Below are 22,836 nucleotides of genomic sequence, written 5' to 3'. Positions count from 1 at the left end.
AGACTCCCACAAGGAAATGGGTAAAAAATTGCTTTTTAAAATTTTAATTTAAAGAATAATCAATGGAATGCACAGAACAAGTAATAAAACCTGCTACCTCTTAGAAAAAATTCAAAAAAGTAACATGGATGATTTTTATACCCTGACATCTGGGACTTAAAGCAAAGGTTGAATAATCTGATTTCAGACCTAAGAACCAATGTGGATAAGGGAAAACCAGATTTCTCACTTCTCTCCCTCCAAAGTGGATTTTGTTACAACGAAGGCACTTTGGCCCCCTAACTGCCTCCCTTTCCTACCCCGCCTGCAGCAGATAATTTTCTCTCTCCTTCCTCCTGCTTCTCATTGAATTAAATCAATTGTTTAGTTTTCATTTGGCTTCTCCTTTCTCCCTCTCATCAGATCAAGTGCTTTTCTGTTTTCCTTGAGGATTACCAAAATGAGCTCTTAGGGAAAAAAAGGTTTCTCAGCACTTTAGCTTCTGTTCCTTCTATTTATTTGCTTTGCCTTTTATTATCTTTTTGCTGACACCCCAGGACACACATGCGGTATGTAGAGATTATTGGCTTTTTCCCTTTTTCCTAAACGAAACCTGTTGGTTAAAAAAAACAAAAACAAAAACAAACAAACAAAAAAAACTGTGTTCCCCAAAAAGATTTATTCTTTTTTAGAGGGCCAGAGATCTAAAGGATCTGTATAAGCATACACACACACACACAGATACACACTTATATAGCTATTTATATACATGCACACACAAATCTACACATATTTACTGTACACACACACAAGCATAAATTCTTTTCACCCCAGTTAACTTGGGCCTGAGAGGGAGTTTGAAGAACTCAACCAAACAGGCAAGCATACTACGGCTTTAGGCTATAACTGAACTCATAGTGTTAAGATTAATAATACTGTCAAGGAAAATCAACTTCCCCTACCACCCTTCCCTGCCTTAATGAGCACACTTGGTTTTTCTAATCATTTGATCTCAAAAACTGATACCATTTCTCTTCAGAGTGCTTTGCAATGCAGGGGCAGTAAAGCAACACATTGACGTCCTGGTGGCAGACCGTCACAGCAGAGATGGTCAAAGTGCCCAGGGCTGGGTCCCACTACAGCCCAGCTGCCCTCTCTGGAGCCCGGCCATACCCGTTCCCCCTACTGGATTGAGTGTCCTCCCCTGCACGGTGAAAGGTGGCACTCAGTGACCCTCAAGCGCTCTAGGTCTGTGAAATTCTGAATTCCTAAGTTAACCCACTACTAGGCCAAGCACCCCAATGGCGATAATCCCACCTATTCTTTCCTCTAAATTTCAAAATTCTGCACTAAAACCTAAAACCTGAGTTGAGGGTAGGGTGGCAGAATTTGAATTTGAAAAGTAAACAATAAGGGAACTCTTAATGTGGTACCAATGTGTTTTGGCCACTTTGTAAGATCACATGAACAGAGGAGACCTTCAAATACTGCCCAGCCACTGGGAACCACCATAGGCCCCCATGAATGATTTCCAAAGGAGAACTCATCTGTCTGGGTCCCACCAGCCCACGCCTTGGTCTTTGACCTCTGCGCATAGTCAGACGATGGGCTTGAGACCATGTGCTGGGCTCGTATTCCTCAGAGCTGTCAGGATACAAAGAAAGGAAGGTGAGTTCTGGGACAACAGGGTGTGTCACCGAAAACATCATCACAGGTTTCTCTCCTAGACAGGTGGCGACTAGAGCTTCCACTGGAAAGGGAGTCTGAGAACCTTGCTTCCGATTCCAGACCCACCACTGATTTGCAGTGTAACCTCGGGCAAGAGTCCTTCACTTCTTTGCTTCTTGGTTTTCTCCCCAGTACAGCCAGGGGTTAAGCTCTGTGACCACCACGTTTGTCTCTAGCTCAGACGTTCTGAAAGCCAGACGTGGAATGTAGCGCTTTTAAATCTCATCAGGTAGAGCGACCTGCGTGGTAACTCAGGAGCCTCTCCAGAAGCAGGATTCTGCCACGAGGAGCTCAGCTCTTGATGAGATGACAGTTTAAAGTCAGACAAACAGAGAAGATTTAATATTTAAGAGATGCTGGAGATACAGATAGATCATTCGCCTCCTACACTACCTTCTTTTTTCATTTTTTTCCCTTTCTTTCTGCAAACAGTCTCCAGAGCAGAAATACATTAGAGGCGGGTTTCTGAGCACATTCTATGGTACGTTATACACAACAGCAAAAGAGTTCTGTACCCTAAGGAATTTGGGTGATCTTAATTTTATGTTCTACTCTTAAAGAGTCACGACTCTTTGTCGTGCAAAGTTCTTGGAAGCCCGGCAGTGAAGGAGCCTGTTACTTTTGTTTGACCCAGTAACCATCCAACTTACTTGATCCCAGAGCTTTCCCATGAGACTGTCAGCACCCTGGGGGTACGTCCTCTGGGGGAGAGCACAACATTATCCCCTGACACTGCATCTAATGTTATGTGCCCGTATGAAGCCTGCGTGTGTCACATCGTACTCCTTCTATCCATATTCCAGCCCATTAAACTTCTGCTGCTCCTTGGGTCCCATCTAATATGAATGGCATCATGATCAATCGAATGAGTAATAGCTTATAATAACGATTGAACAGTTTAATTGCAATATGGACAGTTATCCAATGGTGGCAGAATCCTGTGGGATTTATTGAGATGGAAGTCTGTCCATCTACACATCTGTTTACCAATGTTCTCATCCAAAGAATATGATTAAGAGGCTTCCAGTACAGGATGGTGGGTTGCACACGTGCTTGTCTCCTTCTCTCCTGAAATACCACTCAAGTGATAATCGAGACTTCAACAGAGGGATAAATCCTGACTAGTAAATGGAACAGGAGGAAACCCATGAGCCATTTTAAAAGAGCACAAGGCTGGTGATGGAGGAACTGAAGCGGCCACATCTGAAAAGATGCTAAGAGGGTTTAGCACAGAGCGGGGAGCCCATCTGCTGGGAGGCACCACCGCTGAGCACCAATAAGGGCTCCTCCGGAAGGATGGAACAGCATGAAATTCCTCTGGAGTATGGTTACCTCGTATGTCTCCACCCACTTTCAGCCCCAGTTTTCCACACTAAAAGGCAGCAGGATATTTAACCACAGGGCAAAGGAAAAGGGAGCTCGTCTCTAAAAGTTCAGGTGCTAAGACTGCTAGCAGCAGTGTTCATGCCCAGAGCGGCGTGTCCATCCTGCTGGCGTTGGGGAGCAGGCACCAGTGAGATGGCGGGGCCCTGACACCTGCCATCAGGCCAGTGCTGACAGGGAGATCAAGCACCAGCTATGTGCACTGAAGTCTCCATCAGCATTCCTCGTCTCTCCCACGTAAATAGACGGTGCTGATCCAGGATCACCCAGCCCGTGAATAGCCCAGCAGCATGAAAAAGAAATACTGGGGCACCTGGGTCGCTCAGTTGGTTAGGCATCCAGCTCTTGGTTTCCGCTAGGTTGTGGTGTCAGGGTCCTGGGATCAAGCCCGGTGTCAGGCACTGTGCTCAGCGTGGAGTCTGCTTGGGATTCTCTCTCCCTCTCCCTCTGCCCCTCCCTGTGCACACACTCTCTCTTTTTCTAAAATAAATAAATCTTTTTGAAAAGAAGAAAAAAAGAAATATCGACATTAAAAAAAAATTGATCCCAGAGAAAACAAGGATAAATTAGGTACCAGAGGTTAATTTGAAAGATAAACCTCCCCCAGAAAGATTTAAGGCTGAGAAGAGGAGAGAATGAAGGCATCAGAGAAATAATAAAACAAATTGACTAGAGATGAAAGAGGAGTATGTTTCCTGATTGAAAGAACCCAGGGAATGCCAGAGGAATTTTTATAAAGATCTATACCTAGATACATTGTGTTGAAATTTTAGCAACTCAGTGTTAAAGAAAAAAAGATCCTGAGTGGCTCAGTTGGTTAAGCAGCCAGATCTTGATAATCAGCTCAGGTCCCAAGCTCATGGTGGCGAGTTCAAGCCTCACATTGGGCTCCACACTGGGTGTTGAGCCTACATTAAAAAAATAAAAAAATTTTTTTAAAAAATCCTGAAAGCCTCCAAGAAGAGAAAAGACAGATTGACTACAAAGAAATTAACAACTAAACTAGCCTCAGACTTCTCCTCAGTCACACAGATGCTAGACAACACTGAAGCGAGGCCTTCAAATTTCTGAAGCAAAATTTCTAATCTAGAGACGACAGGCCAGAAAAGCTGCCAACCAAGTGTGAAGACAAAAATAAAAATATTTCAGATATTCAAAGATTCACGATGAGTTTCCCCTGAGGAAGATTCCGAAGGATAGTGGGACTGATGGAAGAATCCCAGTGAAAATAAATTCCAGAATAATGGCCGTGCAGGAAGCCAGAAAGCAGCTGGTCCAAATTAAAACAGGAAGTCAGTGTCTTTTGAGAAGAAAGGAGAGATTTTTCAAGGAATAGGTAAAGGTGTTAGTGATATGATGTAAAAGTTGGATGGAAAATAAATAGAAAAAAGAAAGAAGGCAGATATAAAACAAAAGAGAACAACTAGAAATTTCTGGAAAGACAACCTGCACAAGAAAGTCTGGGCTCAAACATAAGGCATAATCACTCTTAGGCAACGTTGGCAGTGTGAGGAAAAGCCCAGCTGACGTGGGAGGTGGACATGGGCAAGGAAGGTGCAGAGAAGGACAGAAAGACTAACAACCATTTTCTAGTGAGGAGAGCCAAGGAATAGTGTATAAAGCTGATGGAATAGGCAATACATTTTCCATGGAAAGTTAAAAAGGCATGGAACACTACATCAAAAACTAGCGATGTACTGTATGGTGACTAACATAATAATAATATAATAATAATAATAAAAGATAAGTAATAAAAAAAAAAGTAAAATAGGCTTTAAAAAATCAAGAATTAGAAGGGGAAGAGTACCATTTTTCTAACTGTCCCATCGATGTAAGGAGCCTAAAGTTGTTGCATCCACAAGTAACAAGATGATTGCCATATTTAGAATCCTGAAGGTGGTCACCAAAAGAACTTAGAAATCCTTAAAAGTGTTTCTGGGACCTGGAGAGAGGAGCAGGATTGGGGGATAGCTTTAAAAATGTATTGTTATGAAGAGTTCTGAGCTGTTGGACTTCTGGCCACGTGCATATATTACTTTGACTTTTTGAAGTCCCTGAGGGCCGGCCCTGTGGCGGGCATTGTGTTGAATACCGGATACTTAGAGGTGGTAGCAGCCTTGTAGCAGAAGCGTCTACAGATGCGGCGCTTGAGTGGCGCAGTCGTTGAGCGTCTGCCTTTGGCTTGGGGTGTGATCCCGGAGTTCTGGGATTGAGCCCCACATCAGGCTCCTCTGCTAGGAGCCTGCTTCTCCCTCTCCCACTCCCCCTGCTTGTGTTCCCTCTCTCGCTGGCTGTCTCTCTTTGTCAAATAAATAAAATCTTAAAAAAAAAAAAAAAAAAAAGCGTCTACAGAAACAAATGATGCGAGTTTAGGAGCCCTTCCCAGGGAGTGTTTGTGGAAATCGGAAGAGAAAGCACAGCAGGGAATCATAGTTCACAGCATATTTGGCCAACCGATTGAAACTGTTGGTATAGGACTGCCACAGAGGTGAATTAGGCCACCCTTTAGGACTTGGAGGCTTGGAGACGTGACATGGTTCCTTTAGATTGATACTATTCGAGGCAGGCAGATAGAATTACTGACAGTTTGGAGCTCTGAGGGTGCTTAGAGAGATCTATCCAACCCTTTCATTTTACAAACAAAGGAGGCTTGGTCGTGGCAGAGCTAGTCCTCCTGACTGTCCTGATTCCAAGTTAGTAATAGCTAAAGGGAGCGTCCCATTAAGACACCCTTCGAAGCACAAAATCAACATCTATCACAGACCCGTGGAGGTTAGACACTGTACTGGCCTCGTCACACGTGTTATTTAGCTTAATCTCTACAACAGCCATGTAAGATAGGCTAGACACATATTACATTCGAGCACACCAAGGTTTAAAGAGTTTAAATCATTTGTCTGAAGCTTAGAACTAGACAGACACAGAGCCTGGATATGAATGAGACTGTCTGACTTCAAGGCTCATGCCCCTTGGTTTCTGGCCTATTTGCACCCTGCTGACTGAGATAAGAGCTACACATCCCTATATTGGTGACCAGAGGTAAAAATAATGACCATTTCATATTTAATCATTGAACGTATCAACGTGAGCCACCAATAAGGGAAACACGGTCCTGGCACTGTCTAAGCAAGGCTCTTTGATCTGCTTCTCCACTCCCCCATGGCCCACCCTGGGGGAGGGTCTGTTAGCTGCCAGGCCATCCTTCTTAATTAGAGGGGACCCCAAGAGCCTCTAAGTAGCCCCAAGCTATTCTGAGCAAAATAAACAGGAAACGGAAAAGAGGGGAGGGGGAGACAGAAATGCTCACTGACTTTAAAAGATTTATACTGACAATATCCCAAGGAGCTTATGAAATATATTTTTCCTTTTTTTTTTTTTTTTTTTTTTTTGGAGAGAGGAAAACTGCTGATGAAGAGATAGCTCTCAACTAGAGTTTCATTGACAGTGAAAATTCTTTAAGCTCAGACTTTTATTGATAGTCCAGTTGCACAAAATAAAATTCATATAAACATCATCTCACATATTAGAACTGGAAAAATAATCCATCTTCCAGTCAACTTTGAAAGAGCCCCGTTATTGAGCTACTGAATTACAAGGACAGAATTTACACGTGTTCCCACCTCCAGGAGGGAGCAGCAGTGGTGCACGGGGAGCCCCAAGCCTAGCACCTGATTCAGCTTGATTTTCTCCCTCTGGGAACTTGAGTTTCCCCCGGGGCATATGTGTGCACGCATGCACGTAATCTTTCTGAGAAGGAGAACATTTCCTTTCTCTTGCCCACCTTCTTTCCGTCAATAGCTCAACAACCCGGTATGACTTTCCACCAGCTTGAAAACATCAGAGTAGGGTCTCAGACCAGGGCCCAGTTGCTGCTCCCTTAAGTGTGACAGGCTGGCTCCATCCTAACCTCAGACCACAGCCCAAAGCATCTGGAGCAAGACTCTGCCCCTAGAGATGCTTCCAGGACTCTCACCTCTCTGGACGGACACACACCCATCTGGTATTGGAAACCCCAGGCGATCCAAGAATCCATCCCCAACATGGCACTTTTGCTTACAACAGTAACAGTCTAAACACATGCCATTGGCATTTGGCCACCCCCTTTCCTAGAGTGCCTGGTGCTGTAGGAGGAGGTCAGGTCACTATTGATCCCCATCTTTCCCCCACCATACCAGATTCATCTTCTTCCTGAAGCACCACTCTGAAGACCTCACTCTCCTCCTTGAAAGCCTTTTCCAAAAATAAAGTCGAGTACCTACAGCCAGGAATTAAAAGGCCTGTATGGTCTGCTCCCACCCCCACTGCCCTAGCCTTCTTTATGCCCCAGCCTTGTCTTCGGGTGACCCTCTGCGACCCAGTGCCACTACTCACTTCCTACATTTATGCCTTTTCTCCTCTTCCCTCAACTCCCACAAGGCCGGTTCTGCCAATATCTTTGTCTTTCTCTTCCTTTAAGACCTAGCTCAAAGGTCATCTTCTTTATGAATCTTCCCCGCTGAACCTAATGTCCTCTTCCCGGAGCCTCCGAAAGTGCTTCACCTGTATGTGTCTTATGACTTTATAACCTCTACTTTTGATGGCAGTTATTACAGTGACCTCATCACCCTTGTGGACCAGGAGTTCCAGAACTGTGTCTGGTTTATGTCTCTGTCCCCAGGGAAGAGCCAGTGCTTGGATGTTAGCTCAACATTGGCATCCAATAAATGAAATTTGAGGGCAAGAAAGTGAGCAAGGGAGCCAGTGAATAAATGAATTTGGTCCAGCACCCAACTGCCTGCCTTCCTGTCTTCTTCCCCCTCTGAGTGCCCGAGCCATACAGCTTGGCCACCACACACCCTGATCGTATTTTAGGATAAGGGATACAGAGGGATAATGGGAAAGACTCAAGGGAAAGAGCCCTGGTTAGAAATCCAGACACCTGGACTCTGGTCTGGAGTTTCAAATCAAGATGCTGGACAAGTCATTTTTTTCCCCGTTATGACCTGCAGTCTGCTTTTCTAGAAAAGCGAGGATGTCATATTAGATGATCATTAAGTTCTTTCTAATTCTGAGTTTTTTGTTCTAATTCCTTTCTTCTACCTCTGTGCCCATGACAAGAATATCTCCCCATTGTAAAACAGGGTAATAATATAGACTATTTACTGAGGTTTATAGAGCACTTTTCACTGGCCCATCTGCCATGCTGAAACTTCCCAGCAATCACAGAGGGCTCAGTTTCCAGTGCTGATCCCAGGTCCCCAGTCCTGCTCAGAAACAGTCTCATGTTGACCTCATCCTGATTTTAACTGGAAGTCACATTTCTCTACTTCCAGAATTTTGCAAATCTCCAATTCCTGACATAATACCTTTTCCTTGAAGCATGCTTCTGGTAGGGATCCCTTCTTTTCATCTGCATCATTCTCTACCCCTGATTGCTAGTTCATTTACCTACGTGGTAAATGAGGTTGTCTGTAGAACGAGACCAGTTTGAAGCGCTCAGGAGTGATTTCAGAAGGCTGAGCACTCATTAGCTGGTTCCCACTGGAGGAGTCGGGGATCTTGCAGTAGGCTTCCACTGCAAAAGAAGCAGCATCAAATGGTCCAAAACTTCAAGGCAGAAGTGTGGCCAGTAAAATTAATGCATCAGAAGGAATGCCTGAAACAATAAAATGGCGCTGTGCTTTTATGCTGACAGTAAGCCCCATGAATACAGGTTTCCTATAGATCACTTGGCCTGTGCTACTGCAGTCAGGCTTGGCTTGCCCCAGAGGGAGACTCTGCCACAGGCATGGCACCAGGGGGATTTGTAAGGCTTCCTTTGTGGGGAGACCAGTTACAAATTCACATGACTCATAGACTCAAGAGCTGAAATGGATCTTAAGAGATTATTGAGTTCAGCCAACCCTTCTCACCCTGTTTTATAAATAAGGAAACTGAAACCCAAGAAAATCAATGCTTTGCGCAAGATCACTCAGCTAGTAACCAAAGAAGCAGGAGCCGTGAACGTGTGCCCCAAATGCTGCCTCTCTAAGCCACCCACCTCTCGAGGGAAACCTTGGACTGGTCAGAACTACTGTAGAGCCAACCCATTCCTGAGAAACTGAATCTGCCACAAATTGAGTGCCAAGTTGGCTTGAATGCGATATGGAGAGCTCAGGTCGGCTTTTATTTGAACTGTGACCTGTAGGGTGGCCTGAGATGCCCTGGAGTGAGCCCTGGTTTGTGGGTGTGGAAACACCCTACATGGACGTTGACAAGATGGCACTGATGTCCTTGCTGTACTCTTGGCGCATTTACAGAGGCAGTAACCGTTGAAGCCGTCCCTCTAGATAAGGATGTAAATCCATCAGAACGTCTTAGTTCCTAAGTTGGGTTTCTGATGCTGGTTACTCTTTGGGGATTAGGTAATACCCCCAGTTTTTCTCCAGTTTCCTGTGAGACTTCGTTAGTTGTGCCTATTATAGCCTGGCAAAGAGTCTGTATGATCATCTCTACTTTAACTTAGAAGACAGTTGAAATCAAATAATTGATTATTTATCCTTCCTCTCTACACAGAACTGGGTAAAGTACTCTCCATGCTTATCTCACGGGACCCTTATAACCACCCTTTGAAGCAGGTGTTTTATTCCCATTTTACAGATGAAGAACCTGAGACTCAAGGACATAGAGCTAACAAGGTGGGGAGCTAAGGCGAGAACCTTAGTCTGCCTGACTCTACCGCCCAAGTCCTAAACTACCGTTCTCTTGCTTCAGGCTTTGCTCTTCCCAGAGATAATCTAAGAAACGGGGAGGAGGGCTTGGGTGTATGTGAAGAAAGTGAGAAAGGCCTCCAGCATTGCTGACTTGGGTGCCATTGGTCTCTGTACCCTGCCACGGAGGCGCTGCTGGTCCTCCTGTCTGGACACACCTGCAGAGTCACCTTCTCTGTCTCTTGCCAGGCTCCTTCCTCCTCCTCAACACCTCAGCCAACTCCAAGCACACCATCCTGAGTCCGTGGATGAGGAGCAGCAGTGAGCACTGCAGGCTGGCTGTCTCCGTGCACAGGCATCTACAGCCTTCTGGGAGGTATGTCGCCCAGCTGCTGCCCCACAACGAGCCTGGAAGAGAGATCCTCCTGGTACCTACCCCAGGAAAGCATGGGTAAGTCCTTCCCCATGTCCAAAATTGATTAGATAAAAGGCCATTTGGCTTTTAGCTGCCAATTTCCAGAGTCTGTGACATCTACTTAAAACTCACAACCATCCTTTAATGGGTAGGGTCCAGATTGAGCCATTACTGCTAATATTCCCAAGGTAGTGTCTCGGGCGCTGATCTGTGGGCCCCTCTGGCCGCCCAGGCTGGTGGTCCTTCCAGAGGCCAGAAGACCAGCTGGCAGAGTGGGCATTTAATGAGTGGGTGTTAAAGATATTTATTTCCCAAAGTACAGACGGAGCCAAGAAGAAAACAGCCAAGGGGAGTGTTAAAAGGCCAAAATGAAAGTAATTTAATATGCTGGAAAGGGGTTTTACCAGCAGGACTTTGACAGGAAGGGCAAGAGCAAACTATTGTAGCCACCCAAGCAGGTCCTGCAGGAGTGCGGGGCCTCAGAGCAGAACTGGTCAGGGATACCGCAATGGTAGCAATTCAGTGGAGATTGTGGGACAAGCTTTGTTCCAGAACTCTAAGGCTTACACAGTCCTGAATTCACACCAGATGCCCATGTCAGTGAGCTCAGGCTTCCAGGAGATACTCACTTGCTTACTCAGCGATCCGCCGCGTCTCTAGAAGTAGTGACATTGGAAAGCAAACATGAACCAGGGTATCTCTGTGCATACATTTTTTTCCTTACTCCATAAGAATAAATACCATCATAAGACCCCAGTTTTGAGGGGCCCCTGATCTGAGTACTTATAACCAACAAGGTTAAGAGTTCTTTCTTTGTGACATGTTTACAGAGGAAGAACCTCAAATTTCTATCTAAGCTTAGACTTAGCTTCCCTCTAAGAAGATACCCTTCAGAAGAGTCCCATCTGAACAATGATGTCGCCCATCCTTCACCTCCGTGGTGTGCAGGGTCAGGAGGGGAGAGCACCTGTCTACTGCTTTTCCAACAAAGTTCTATAGCCTCCTTAGTAAGTTCTTGAAAGTCTCTACCCTACTCTCCTGCTCCTGACCCACCTGTATTTAGTCGTGCTTCAAAGAACTACAAGGTGCTATAGTCCCAGCAGGAATGAAGCCTTGGCTTCAAGAAGGATGCTGTCCCCGTACCTAAACTCCTCTCCATCAACTTGCCTCTGAAATGCCTCTTTGGGTTATATGGGAGGGTCCCAGCGCCAAGCGCCTCCTGCTGTGTTCACCAGAAGTTAGAAATGTCGGGTGTCTGGGCTGCCCACTCTTTTAGATGAGCTGTCCTCTGGGCCAAACTTCCCTCTGGCATGGCCTTCCTTTCTTGTGAGAAGCCCAGATGGTAAGGCCTCCCGCCCACGTGCAGGGCGGGTGCTGGCCTTGGCCATAGTGTCATCCTGCAAGCATCTGCCCAGCCTCATGAGCTGTTTATTTGGACTTCTGCAGTCAGCACTCTTGCCCCACCGAGCCTAGCAGAGACCAGACGGTGCTGCTCGGGGCTGCCGAGACTTCACACTGTCAATCTATTCAAGTGTGTGTTTGGGGTTGGGACCCATTGATGTCACAGGCGGAAGTGAAGTTCAGAATCTCCCTGCAATGCAGGCTGAGAAGGTGCATGCGTGTGAAGGAGGGGTGCCAGAGGGATTTCAGCACTCCCTGAGTAGCAGAGCCTGGTCCCCTGGATAGCCTGGGCAGAAGACCATAGACCCTCTGTGCGACTAGCATGGGGGCTTGCAAAGATGTTTCCCCTCTTTATCTTCCTATGCTTGCAACTACTCTGAGTTCCCACTTAACAGATGAGAAAATTGAGGCAGGGAGTGGAAATAGGAAGTGATATGGCCTAAAGCAGACTCCAGGTCTCTCCTTTCCGTATTCCTGAACTTTCCAGGAAACATGTAGCCTCTCAGCAGGAACTCAGGGCAAAAGGGTGGGGTTAGGAAAGAGGACATGGACAGTGATGAAATCTTGCAAAAAGAGATGATCTAGATTCTTTGGTGTGTCCAGACAGATGAGCACAGGGGCATGTGCCCTTCACAGAGAGTGAGGGTAAGGAGAGGAAGGTGGCATGGTGTGGGCAGGCCCTGACCCTCCCCTGAGGCCACCATTGCTGTCAGTCTCCAGGTCCATCCTCCTGGCCACTGCATCGCATTCCCGAGGTGACTCTCCCATCGCCAGGGTTCGCCTGCCCCCTCGAGAGTGGGATTGAGGCAGGAGAAGGGAAGCAGGTGTGCTGGGGCAAGCCCCCTGACTTGACGGCTCTGCCTGGGGCTGCCGTGCGTCTACAGGGGCTTCGCCTCCGGCTGGGCTGCATGCTTCTCCAGGCAGGCACGCCCTCGCTTAGCCCTGGCAGAGCCATCTTGGAGCGTGAGGATGATCAGGAGTGATTCCAAGCCGAAACCAAAGCTGCCTGAGCCGACTTCTCCACCTCTAACAAAATCCATGTAGTGCGGGGAGAAGGTGCAGCTGAAGGGGCAGGCCATAGACCACTCTGCCGCCTGGAGACGCTCTGCGGCCCCGGGCCTCTTGGCAAGCCGCAGGGCATGGGCCCTTGTCCAGTACTTCACAGGGCTCCCAGCATTGGTGTTGAGCTGGAGCGGGGTTGCTCAGCCTCAGCACTGTTGACATCTGGGACCAGAGAATTCTTTTTGTGGGCACTGTCCTGTGCCTGGCTCCCCAGCTTCCCAGGCCTCTACCCACTCAATGCCAGGAGCACTTTCCCTGGTTACGGCAACAAAAATGTCTCCAGACATTGCCAGATGTCCCCTGCGGGGCAAAATTGCCCCCACTGAGAACCACAGAAATAGCTAGAGCATTTTTGACGTGGGGGGAACGCTGAGATTTACCTGGTTCAACCTTGTCAATTCACAGGGATGGGGACTGAGGCCCGGGATGGGGAGGGGACTTGCTCCATGTCACGTGATGAGTGTCAGCGTGGTCGACAAGGATCTTGAGCCCTATACTCGTGTTTGTGTGCCAACCACTTTACCAGGTCCTGGGTTACAAAGATGTATAAGGGCCGGTCTCTGTGCTCGCATAATAGTAACTACTGCTAATGCTCATTAACACTTCCCAGATGCGCTGACCAGTCAACGCTGTGCCCTCTGTGTGCATTTTCTTATTTCATAGTCGACCACACAGTGAAGCAGGTGCTGTTATAGCTTCCATCTCACAGATGAGGATATGCAGTGAGGTCAAATACCTTCTGCGAGGCCACCAGCTAGACGGGGTGCAGGGCGTCTGAACCCAGCCGGCCTGACTTCAGACTGTTTTTGCCCATTGCTGAAGGAGCTCAGTTAGGCCGTGGTGGTACAGCAAAAAATTAGTATGCTCGGACTCAAAGCCCTGAATTTAAGTCCCAGTGTACCACTCAGTAGTCAGTTCAAGGAACCGTGATTCATTGGGTACTTCCTATATGTTGGGGACCATACAGGTGCCAGAGATGCAAAAGGCCAGCCTCTGATGGTCCCTAAGAGGATGTTTCATGAATGAGCTCTATGACTTCAGGCAAATTCCACCCCCTACCAAGCCTCAGTTTCCCCATCTGTGAAATGGGGATGAAGATGCCAGCTTTGCTCACGTGGTGCTGTGGAGTCAATGTAGTAAAAGACCTAAAGGGTTTTGCGCATGAAGCAGGATGCAAACGTGAGAGGCCATTATGTAATATCCTAGTCTGCTCTGTTCTGCTCAGAATTGGGGATCAGAAAGGACTGAGATTCCTCTGCTCTCCGATTATGGGGTCAGTGCCAGTCTCAAGAATCCTTTGGTTTTGAGATCCGGGGCAGTTTGCCTCCCTGAAGCTTACTCCCTTTAAGGTCAGAGATGACCAGGAACACAGTGCTCCGAGTGGTGAGGGGGACAGCGTTAAATCCTGGTGGTGGTGACAGTGGTGGTAAAAACAGACAGAACATGGTGGTTTGGGGCCTGCTGTTTGCAAAACAGCATTCAGCGTTTGTAGTAACACTGGAGGAGGCTGTCATAACACAGTTGGCTGGGGAGAGCTTGACTCATAGGAGTGGGCTGAGGAAGGACAAACCTGAGGCCACTGACTTCCCTGGAAACCGAGTCGTGAGCACGAGGTGCCACGCTGGGGGAGAAGCAGCGTGCCTGGAGGTGCTGGAGGCAGGGGAGACAGTCGGGGAACCCCAGCAGCTGCTCCCTTCCTTGTCTCCTGGAAAGCAGCCACATAGATGAGGTCTCGTGAGTCATGGGGCACGAGTGCCCGCGTCTGCCAAGGCGGCCTGGCTTTGGCTGGTAATCCCCTGGGGAACACACAGTGATGAGCGCCCGGTCTGCTCATCTGCTCATCTGTCCTGCCAGAATGGCCACAGGAGCAAGGAAGCAGAGAGACGCTCTGTCAAACAGCCCAGCCCTGCTGGCCCCGGAATCCAGCAGGCCTAGGACATCTTAACTAGAAGTCAGAGGTTACAAAGTCCCCATGCACTGAATGAATATGATAATCCCGGTTTAAGGTGGTGAGCTGTGAAATGGCATAAGGAAAATGGTTTGCACTGTGCCAGCTATAGGAGTAGGTGCTTAACGCGTGCTAGATGCTTCGCTAGATGCTTTTCAGCACGTCCGATCCATGGATTGGGCGCCTCCTGTGCGATAGGTGTTGGGAATATGCAGCTCGAGATGGCACGGGCACGGCTTTCAGGGAGCATCCGGTCCAGTAAGGAGGATGCAGCGCGTGCTTGCGCAGATGGCTTTAAATGGGGGCCCAGCGAGATTGGGGAGCTGGGTGGAGCTCCTGCTTCTGCCTGCTGCGCTGCCCTGCCTTTCTGCCGAGAGCCGGTTTCAGAGAAAGAGCAAGTGGCAGCAGTTGGCGCCGTGAAATCAGCGCCCTCCTGGACTCAGGACCACACGCGCAGGGGCTGGGGGGTGTTGGGGGCTGTAGGAGCACCTCCACACCTCCTTCCCGGACACCCACAAGCCTTCCTTCCTCTCCAAGCACACGGCTTTCTCCTGCAGCCTCCGGCGTCTGGGGCCTTGATTATGTGTGACCAGAACCACACAAGCGTGTGGAGGGAAGAATTGGGCCCTGAGGGGATAGAAGTTGCCAATCATTTGAATTACTAATACTTGAAAAGACATTTTAAACCTCAAGGATTTGGTGAAACTTGGGCTTGAGCCAAGGTAAGCTGTCAGGGCAGTTGCACAGCACAAACAAGGTTCATTCCAGAAGATGGCAGAGAAATAAGGTTGCCCACGGCACAGAGCTTCACCTTCCCGCAGGATCTTAACCCCTACGCTCAGAGGAGGCATGAGTTCCTGCTCCTCTGCCATTGTCCTGCTGCGGGAAGAAGCCAAGGCCCAGAGGCATGACATGATATGAAGGACAGAGTGCACGCTGCTGGCCAAGCCAGGACTCATGCCATGTCCACTCTCCAGAACCTGCCCTCCCACACTCCTTTCTGCCTCTCTCCTGGCTGAACAGCGGCTTCAAGAAATCCTCAGATTCACTGCCCTTGGCTTAAAATCTGCAGCCATCGTCCCCTAGTGAAGAAAAGCCCATGTCTGTGCTGGGTACACACACGGCTGCCACATTTATTTAAACCCATCAGTTCTGACCAAAGATCCCAGCTTTCAAAACCAGAACCGTCCTAATAGGAGACCTGCCAAAGTAATTTAATCCAAAGCAGTATTGACTTGTGGACTCGGAGACGCCGCGTCAGTCTCGGCTCCCCTGCTCATTTGCAGCTCCTTCTGGCCTCAGTTTCTCTTCCAAAGCGGAGATTCCAGCTGCAGTCTGTCCCCTTCCTCATCCTGCAAGGCCAGCCACCTCACCTCAGGGGACCACTCAGGACTGGGGTAGCAGGAAACGATTTTCCACGGAGTCCCCAGTCTGTCTCACAGGACAGTTACCCCCTCCTGACACAGGGACCTTCTGCTGCCCACGTACAGAACCCCGAATTGTCCTGTAAATAGACCGGCTGGTCTCAGCAGGCTGAGTGAGGTTTAGGCTCCGGGCAGGGCAACATGGAAAGAGGCCACTAGGCATTTGCTTCTGAAAAGGTGCCCGGCTGCCAAGCTGTCGGCCCAGGGCAGTGTGGCAGGTCTGGCCAGCGCTGGGCAAGCAGGGGCCCGTGGCATTCAGCAGGCTCCAGCCAAAGTTCTCCTCGCATCCTGCCTGCGTGATAAACGGGATCAGGAATAAAAAAGGTGATCATTTATTGGAATTGATGCCCTCGAGTGGCAGTGTCACAATGATTTAATTTCAGGCCCGCATTTTCTCACTTTCAAAGTCATTCAGTGTCGGCTTTTCTCTTTTTTCCCCTTGGTCTGAATAACACACTAATAAATATACAATAAGGGCTTTAATGTCTGGGTGATTTACACTAAAAAGAGAGCCATACAGAGGCTTTAAAGATAATTTTTAAAAGCCTTAAAACTCACACCCAGGCTTGTCAGGGGACTATTTCCAGGACACCTGGTCCTGGGAACAGTCATGCAGGTTGGTGTTCTCTGAGCACAGTGCGCTCAGGAGACTTGGGTGTTAAGTGTGCTTGGAGGTAGCTCCCACCCACAGTGTGAGTTTAGACAAGTCTCTGAGTCTCTGAGAGCCTCCGCTTTCCTGTCTGTAAAATGGTAATAATCGGCCTGCCTCCTGAGGTTGTCATGAGGATTACATTAGATGACACGCAGGGCAGGTGCTAATAGTGCTTTGTCCCCATTCCTGGCTGCCCCTCGAGGGGGCCCAGGACTGTCCTTCCTCCAGGCTGCTCTGGGCTATGCAGGGATGGGCACGAGAACAGCCAAGGTTAGCAATTTTATATCCCCTGTTCTCAGAGTGACTGCTTGTGTGCCCCTATGGCGGGCCCCAAAGTACCAGTCCCACTGGCTGTGCCTGGATTCACCATATTTCTCATCGCTGCGAGTAGCATTATTGAAGCAACTACTAAAATGCTAGTTCTTTCTAGAACACCTGGACTGAAAGCCATTAATATGATAGGTCTCAAGCTTTGGGAGTACAAATCAGAACCACACCTTCTACGAATCTGTACGGCTTAGTCACATGCAGAGTGATTCTGATTTTATTTGTCTTGAGAAGGGCCATGAGCATCAGTATTTCTAGAAAGGGGCACGAGGGATTCTGGCATACATCAACAATTAAGAATCATGACTAACACTTCAGCTTGAATTGGTTGATAACATATGCTGGTAACTTTCTACAATCATTTACTAAACACTAAAGACAGACATTAAAAAGAAAGCTCAGAGAAGAGGGATGCACTTGTGTGCAGGGTGGAGAGTCCTATTTTCCTCTCACAGGTGGACGTGCTAGGGACAAGGTTGTCCACCCCTTGCCTGATCCTGCCCGTGTGGGCCCCCATCTGGAACAACTGGGTGAACCCAAGGCCATGTATGGGACTGGTCTCCACCAGTGGGTCTATTCAAGAAACATCTGTGATTCTCTCTCCAGAATTACTGTGGCTTTCAAGGCCACAGGGGACTGAGAAGAATACAGAGTGGACTAGAGAGAGCTGGACTTTTCAGAGTCAGAGTCTCCATCCATCCATCCATCCATCCATCCACCATCCATCCATCCACCATCCATCCATCCATCCATCCATCCACCGATCCACCGTCCATCCATCCACCATCCCCATCCATCCATCCATCTATCTACCATCCATCCATCCATCCATCCACCCACCATCCATCTCTGTTCTTCAGAATATCATATGTTGACTCTCATCCAGGTCCCAGGTTAACAGCAGAGCTGTGGCACTCCTTTTTCTTCTTAGGAGATAGATGCCATGCTGTTAATATTCACAGTGCATGTTCAGGTCACCAGGTGCATCAGCTACCATTAATCCATCAATTCATTTCATCTTCACTCTGATCTATGTCATATATGTTACTATCCTCATTTTATAGATGAGTAAACAGAATCTCAGAGAGGTTCAGAGATTTTTCCCTTCGTCCTGAGTAACACAGGGAAGCACATATCTTTGGGGCCTTTTCTTTTTTTGCGTTGGGGGAACGGTTCCTGTTATTTCCACAAGGAGGCCTTGTAGTTGAACCCTGGTATCATGTCTGGCTCTGAGGAAACTGATACCTGTTCTCATCCAGTCAGGAAAAGCTCTTCTCGAGAAGACTCATCTGATCTTGGTGTCTGATTCTGAGCCACAGGCCCTGAAGGTAGAGACCTCAGGCTTGCGTATCTTCTTATCCCTCGCAGTGCCTGGCACAGCACCTAGCACATAGTAAGTGTTCTTTGTTAGGTGAGTGGACACCAGATCAATTTATGGTAGTCTGTGATTCAATCCTTTTTTTTTTTAAATTTTTTATTATGCTAGGTTAGTCACCATACAATACATCATTAGTTTTTGATGTAGTGTTCCGTGATTCATTATTTGCGTATAACACCCAGTGCTCCATGCAATACGTGCCCTCCTTAATACCCATCACCGGCCCCTTCTTAAACCTGAGCCTAAAACTTAAAGCCCAGTCCAGGATCACAGAAGGATCTCCAGTCAATGAAAAGATGAAAAGTATTTTCTTCCTACCCTTAGTGCACACCCAGGGAGACATGGATAATCCTCCCTGGGGCTCAGGAAGCAGCTGTCAGAGTGCACCTCAACTGTGAAGGTTGCCACTAAGTACAAAGGACAGTTCCTTTCCTGGCAGGTACAACTTTTACTCACGATTGCGTTCATTGATGGGCGTCAAGAAAAATAAACGAAAAGACCATCGGCTTCTGCCAGTTTTGACCTTCGAGATTTGACAGCCCAAGGCTTGTAGTGGGGTTCTTTTGAGCTGGTTGCTTTCCTTTTCCCACTCTGCCCTGGAGATTTGATGGATTGAGCACTAGGAAGATTAGAGAATGGTGAATACCTGTAACCCCTCGGCTTGTCAGAGTGGCATCTTGGAAAATCCCATAATGATAAATGTCTGGTGTATACAGAAAGAAGTCAAAATGCATAAAAACAATCACTTCTCATCTAAGAAGTGTTTATTGAGCCTCACCTTTTCCCAAAAGGGAGGGAGATATTAAAAATAGGTGGAGGAATTTAGGCGATGGACCACTAGTGTCAAGGAATTAAGTTATCCTTTCCATCATGCATTCTGTCAACAAACGTTCATGAGTCTTACTCTGTCCCAAGCACTGGTTGGATTCATCCTGCCTTCAGGAGGCTCACAGTGAGGTTTGGTGATAGATAACAAGGGACAACTGTGGTGTTGTGGGGCAAGGGCTATAATGGGTTTGTGCACAGGGTGTGTGCGAAGGGGTGTGCAGGAGCGTGTGTGGAGTGGCTGGTAGGCACGCCAGCCCAGAGCAGACAACTTGAACTGGCTGCCAAGGGAAGAGGGGCGTGGTCAGGCAGAAAATGAGACGAAGGCCTACCACGTACAGAGGGACCGTGTGCGAGGGCCTGGAGCTTGAGAAGTAGGTGGTGCTGGGGCTTCATCATCCTGGACCACCCTGCCCACATCCGGTCTCTCAGAGTGCTCACACTTTATACATATGTGCCACCGGCTTGCGTAGCAACAGTACCCGTCCCCTCCCCACTGAGGCAGTCTCTAAACAGACGTCTTGTCCCTGGACCTCCTCCCCCACCTCCCCCAAAGGTCCTGCTACAAGTGCTGGAAAGATTTCACCCTGGCGCTGGGCTCTTCTCTGACTTTCTCTCCGTCTGTGGTAGCATTTTCCTCTCCAACGAGGACTCCACTTTCCTACAGATAATCCGTGTATGCAGCTGATTTCTACCCCAGCGCAAGTGGACTCAGCGTACAAGCAGTTTACACTTTTTGGTTACAGTTGGCTCAGACTCCAGGATGTTGCTGTCACCGCTCCCCTCCTCCTCCTTTGCAGAAAGAATAGCTAAGGCGGTGATTCCTCATGCGTGGCCCTCCACCCGCTTCTCCACCCCGAGACCCTTACTGACTCCCCAGCATCCACTTCAGTGTCTCCTCTGAGAAGCCCGTGGCCTTGTGGCCCTGTGGCCTTATGATGATCCAGCGATCCTCTCCTCCACTCCTCGGCAGGGATCCAGTGCTTCCTTTCACCGCTGGCCCCTAAGTGCCGGCACACAAAGGACAGGAAAGAGTGAGCAGGAACTCACCTCCCTGCCTGGGCCCCCTTCGTTTGTGTAATTATACTGTGTCTTAGTCCATTCGGGCTAACACGGTACCCCTGACTGGCTTATAAACCACAGAAATCTATTCCTCACAGTTCCGCGGCCTGGAAGTCCAAGACAGGGCGCCGACACGGTCGTGTTCTCGGAGGACCCTCTTCCTGATTCTCAGTCGGCACCTCCTCACTGTGACATGGTGAGAGGGGCAGGGAGCTCCCTGGAGCCCTGTTTATAATACCCCCTATCCCATTCGTGAGGGCTTCACCCTCATGACTAATCACCTCCAAGGACCTCACCTCCTAATGCCATCACTTTGGGGGTTAGGTTTCAGCCTATGAATTGGGGGGCGGGGAGGCACATTCAGACCATAGCAAGGAGACAGGAATAGTTCCTTGGTGCTTATTCTGTCATGCCAGCATTGGTCTAAGCGCCTTCCCCGTGTCGTCTCATGTGATAGTAGGCCCACCGCCGCTCAGCGAGGGAGGCAGTTCTGTTACCTGCTTTTGACAGTGAAGAAGCCGCAGCTCAGTGAGGTTAAGTAACTTGCCCAGAGTCACACAGCTAGCAAGGAGCAAACATGATTTAAAGCCAGGCCGACTAGCTCCACAGTCCACACACCTACTCACTATGCTCCAGACCTCCCTATCACCAACCAATAATCAAGAAGACATTATTATTTACATATTATGATTAGCTATTGTTCACTCTTCATAAGTACCTAGCTGCATATTTTCCGTGGTGTATACGTCATCCTTCCCATCCAAAATGAAGGGCAAAGTTCCAAGGCCTTGGCCCACAGATGAAGCACATTTTGGAGAGCAGGCAGCCTTAAGAACGGGAACTAGAAAGCCAGGCCCTGCAGAAGGTTATAGAAAGTCCAACCAGGTAACATGGTCCCAGCTTCCCTGTTTCCTGAAGCTCTAGGCCAATCAGGGCCCCCTTGCCTGAGGACTCTGGGTCTCTGCTGGTGGTGAAGGAGGCAGAACCAGGTGATGGAATGCCCTGCTCTTTTAGTTGTAATGCAAAGTGTCTCCGTCACCAGTGCTGACGGCACATGAGTAAAGAAACACCACCCGCTGTGGAACAGCCCAGCTCAGCTTCGTAGTCACTCCAGGCCCAAAGCAAACCTCCCTGTTTTTCATCACCTGGGCTGCTTCTGAGTTTTCTTTTTCCCCTTTGTTTTGCTTATAATACCACACTCACGTGTCCACCTAAACTCCTTGTTTTTATGACAGAAATGCATTTTCTTATGGTTCAGAGCCTTAGTTAAGAGCCGTATCAACCATGGGACTTTGCATTTAAAAGGCTTTACAAAATCTACACACAGATTTGGTGCAACATCTATTCCTGAGATGATCTTACATCACTAAGCTCCAAGAAGGTGTGCTCCCACTGCTTTCAAATTACTGATTGCTTTCCCTCTGCGCATGGGTAAGTCTTGTGGTGGCAAGAAAAGGGAGGGCATGCAGCAAAGACCACAGCTTTTCAACTGGGAGCAGGCTGAGCCCAGGGCCTGGGAACCACTGGTGAGGCCAGTCACCCAAGGACATCAGATTACCTGGGGGTCTGGGGCCTCCCCGTACCCCTCAGGGCAACTGTGGACAAATGACGGCACACGGTTGAGAATCAGGAAAGAGCTATATGCTGTGTTGTTTCCCTCTTGGCCCCACTTCTAGACTCAGATCTTCTTCTCTTGTATTGTTTATTCTGTGGAATGTTCCTTGAAGTCTTTGAGAACACTAACTTCAGTGACGACTCCTGGGCATTAGGAAATCCCCAAATGGAGCCAGTCAAGAACTTGATAAGGGAACTAGCAGGGGAACATTGCAGGCTGCTAATCTTCTGCTTCGGACCCTTCAGTAAACACCTGTGGATCAAGTCTGAGCTCCTTCTCAGCAATGACACATGACCCTGATCCGGCCATTCCCCTCTTGAGCTTACCACGTTCCTTTGGACCCAAACTTCATTTATCTTAAGCTATTCACAATTGCCCTGACTGAAACAAGCGATTTCAAGCCTTCATGCCTTCTCCCACCTCTCTGACCACCAAGTACAACCTTTCTCCTCCTTCAAAAAAGGAATCCCTTAGCTCCCAAGCCTTCCCTGGGACTCCAGACCCACTCCCAGCAGTGTTGATTATACCATCCTTTGCACCTGCCTCTGTGGCCTGATTCACCCCTCCATTAGTGTTCTCAGCCCCATGGCACTTTTGTTCTTTTACATGTCTTTCTTACCAATGAGACACCCTAAGAACAGGGATGGTCATTATTGATCACTGTGTCTCCACTGCCTCGTACAGAGCCTGACTTGCAGCATATACTCAAGAAATGTTTATTAAATGAACAAACCCCAAATTTATTGGACCAGGAACTCTTTGAGAACTTGAGATATGGTTTTAAGAAAAAAAATGCATCTGGAAAGCTCTTGACCAAAATTCCATCTCCATCCTCCATGACATCTCACTTCCTTCTACCCAACCCCAGGTAGAACGACTGTCCTCAGGCTGTATCCTCTCCATTTGTCTCCTTAACCATCCCACACCACTAGGCAAATGCTGGCATGCATCAGCCTTGGAAACAAGATG

General features: G+C 48.2%; 1 protein-coding gene across 1 annotated transcript in view; it reads left to right on the top strand.

The window, feature by feature from the left end:
- Window positions 1-22,836, top strand: part of ALK (ALK receptor tyrosine kinase) — a 674,923-nt gene that overhangs the window by 362,022 nt on the left and 290,065 nt on the right. Inside the window, exon 4 of the mRNA XM_008700561.2 lies at window positions 10,008-10,209. Coding sequence (XP_008698783.2) covers window positions 10,008-10,209 — 202 coding nt within the window. The remainder of the gene's footprint in view (window positions 1-10,007; window positions 10,210-22,836) is intronic.

Source organism: Ursus maritimus, unplaced genomic scaffold (assembly GCF_017311325.1).
Source record: "Ursus maritimus isolate PB19 unplaced genomic scaffold, ASM1731132v1 scaffold_6, whole genome shotgun sequence".
NCBI classification, from domain to species: Eukaryota; Metazoa; Chordata; class Mammalia; order Carnivora; family Ursidae; genus Ursus; species Ursus maritimus.
Note: the sequence above shows the minus strand (reverse complement) of the source record. Positions and strands in the feature narration are given on the sequence as shown.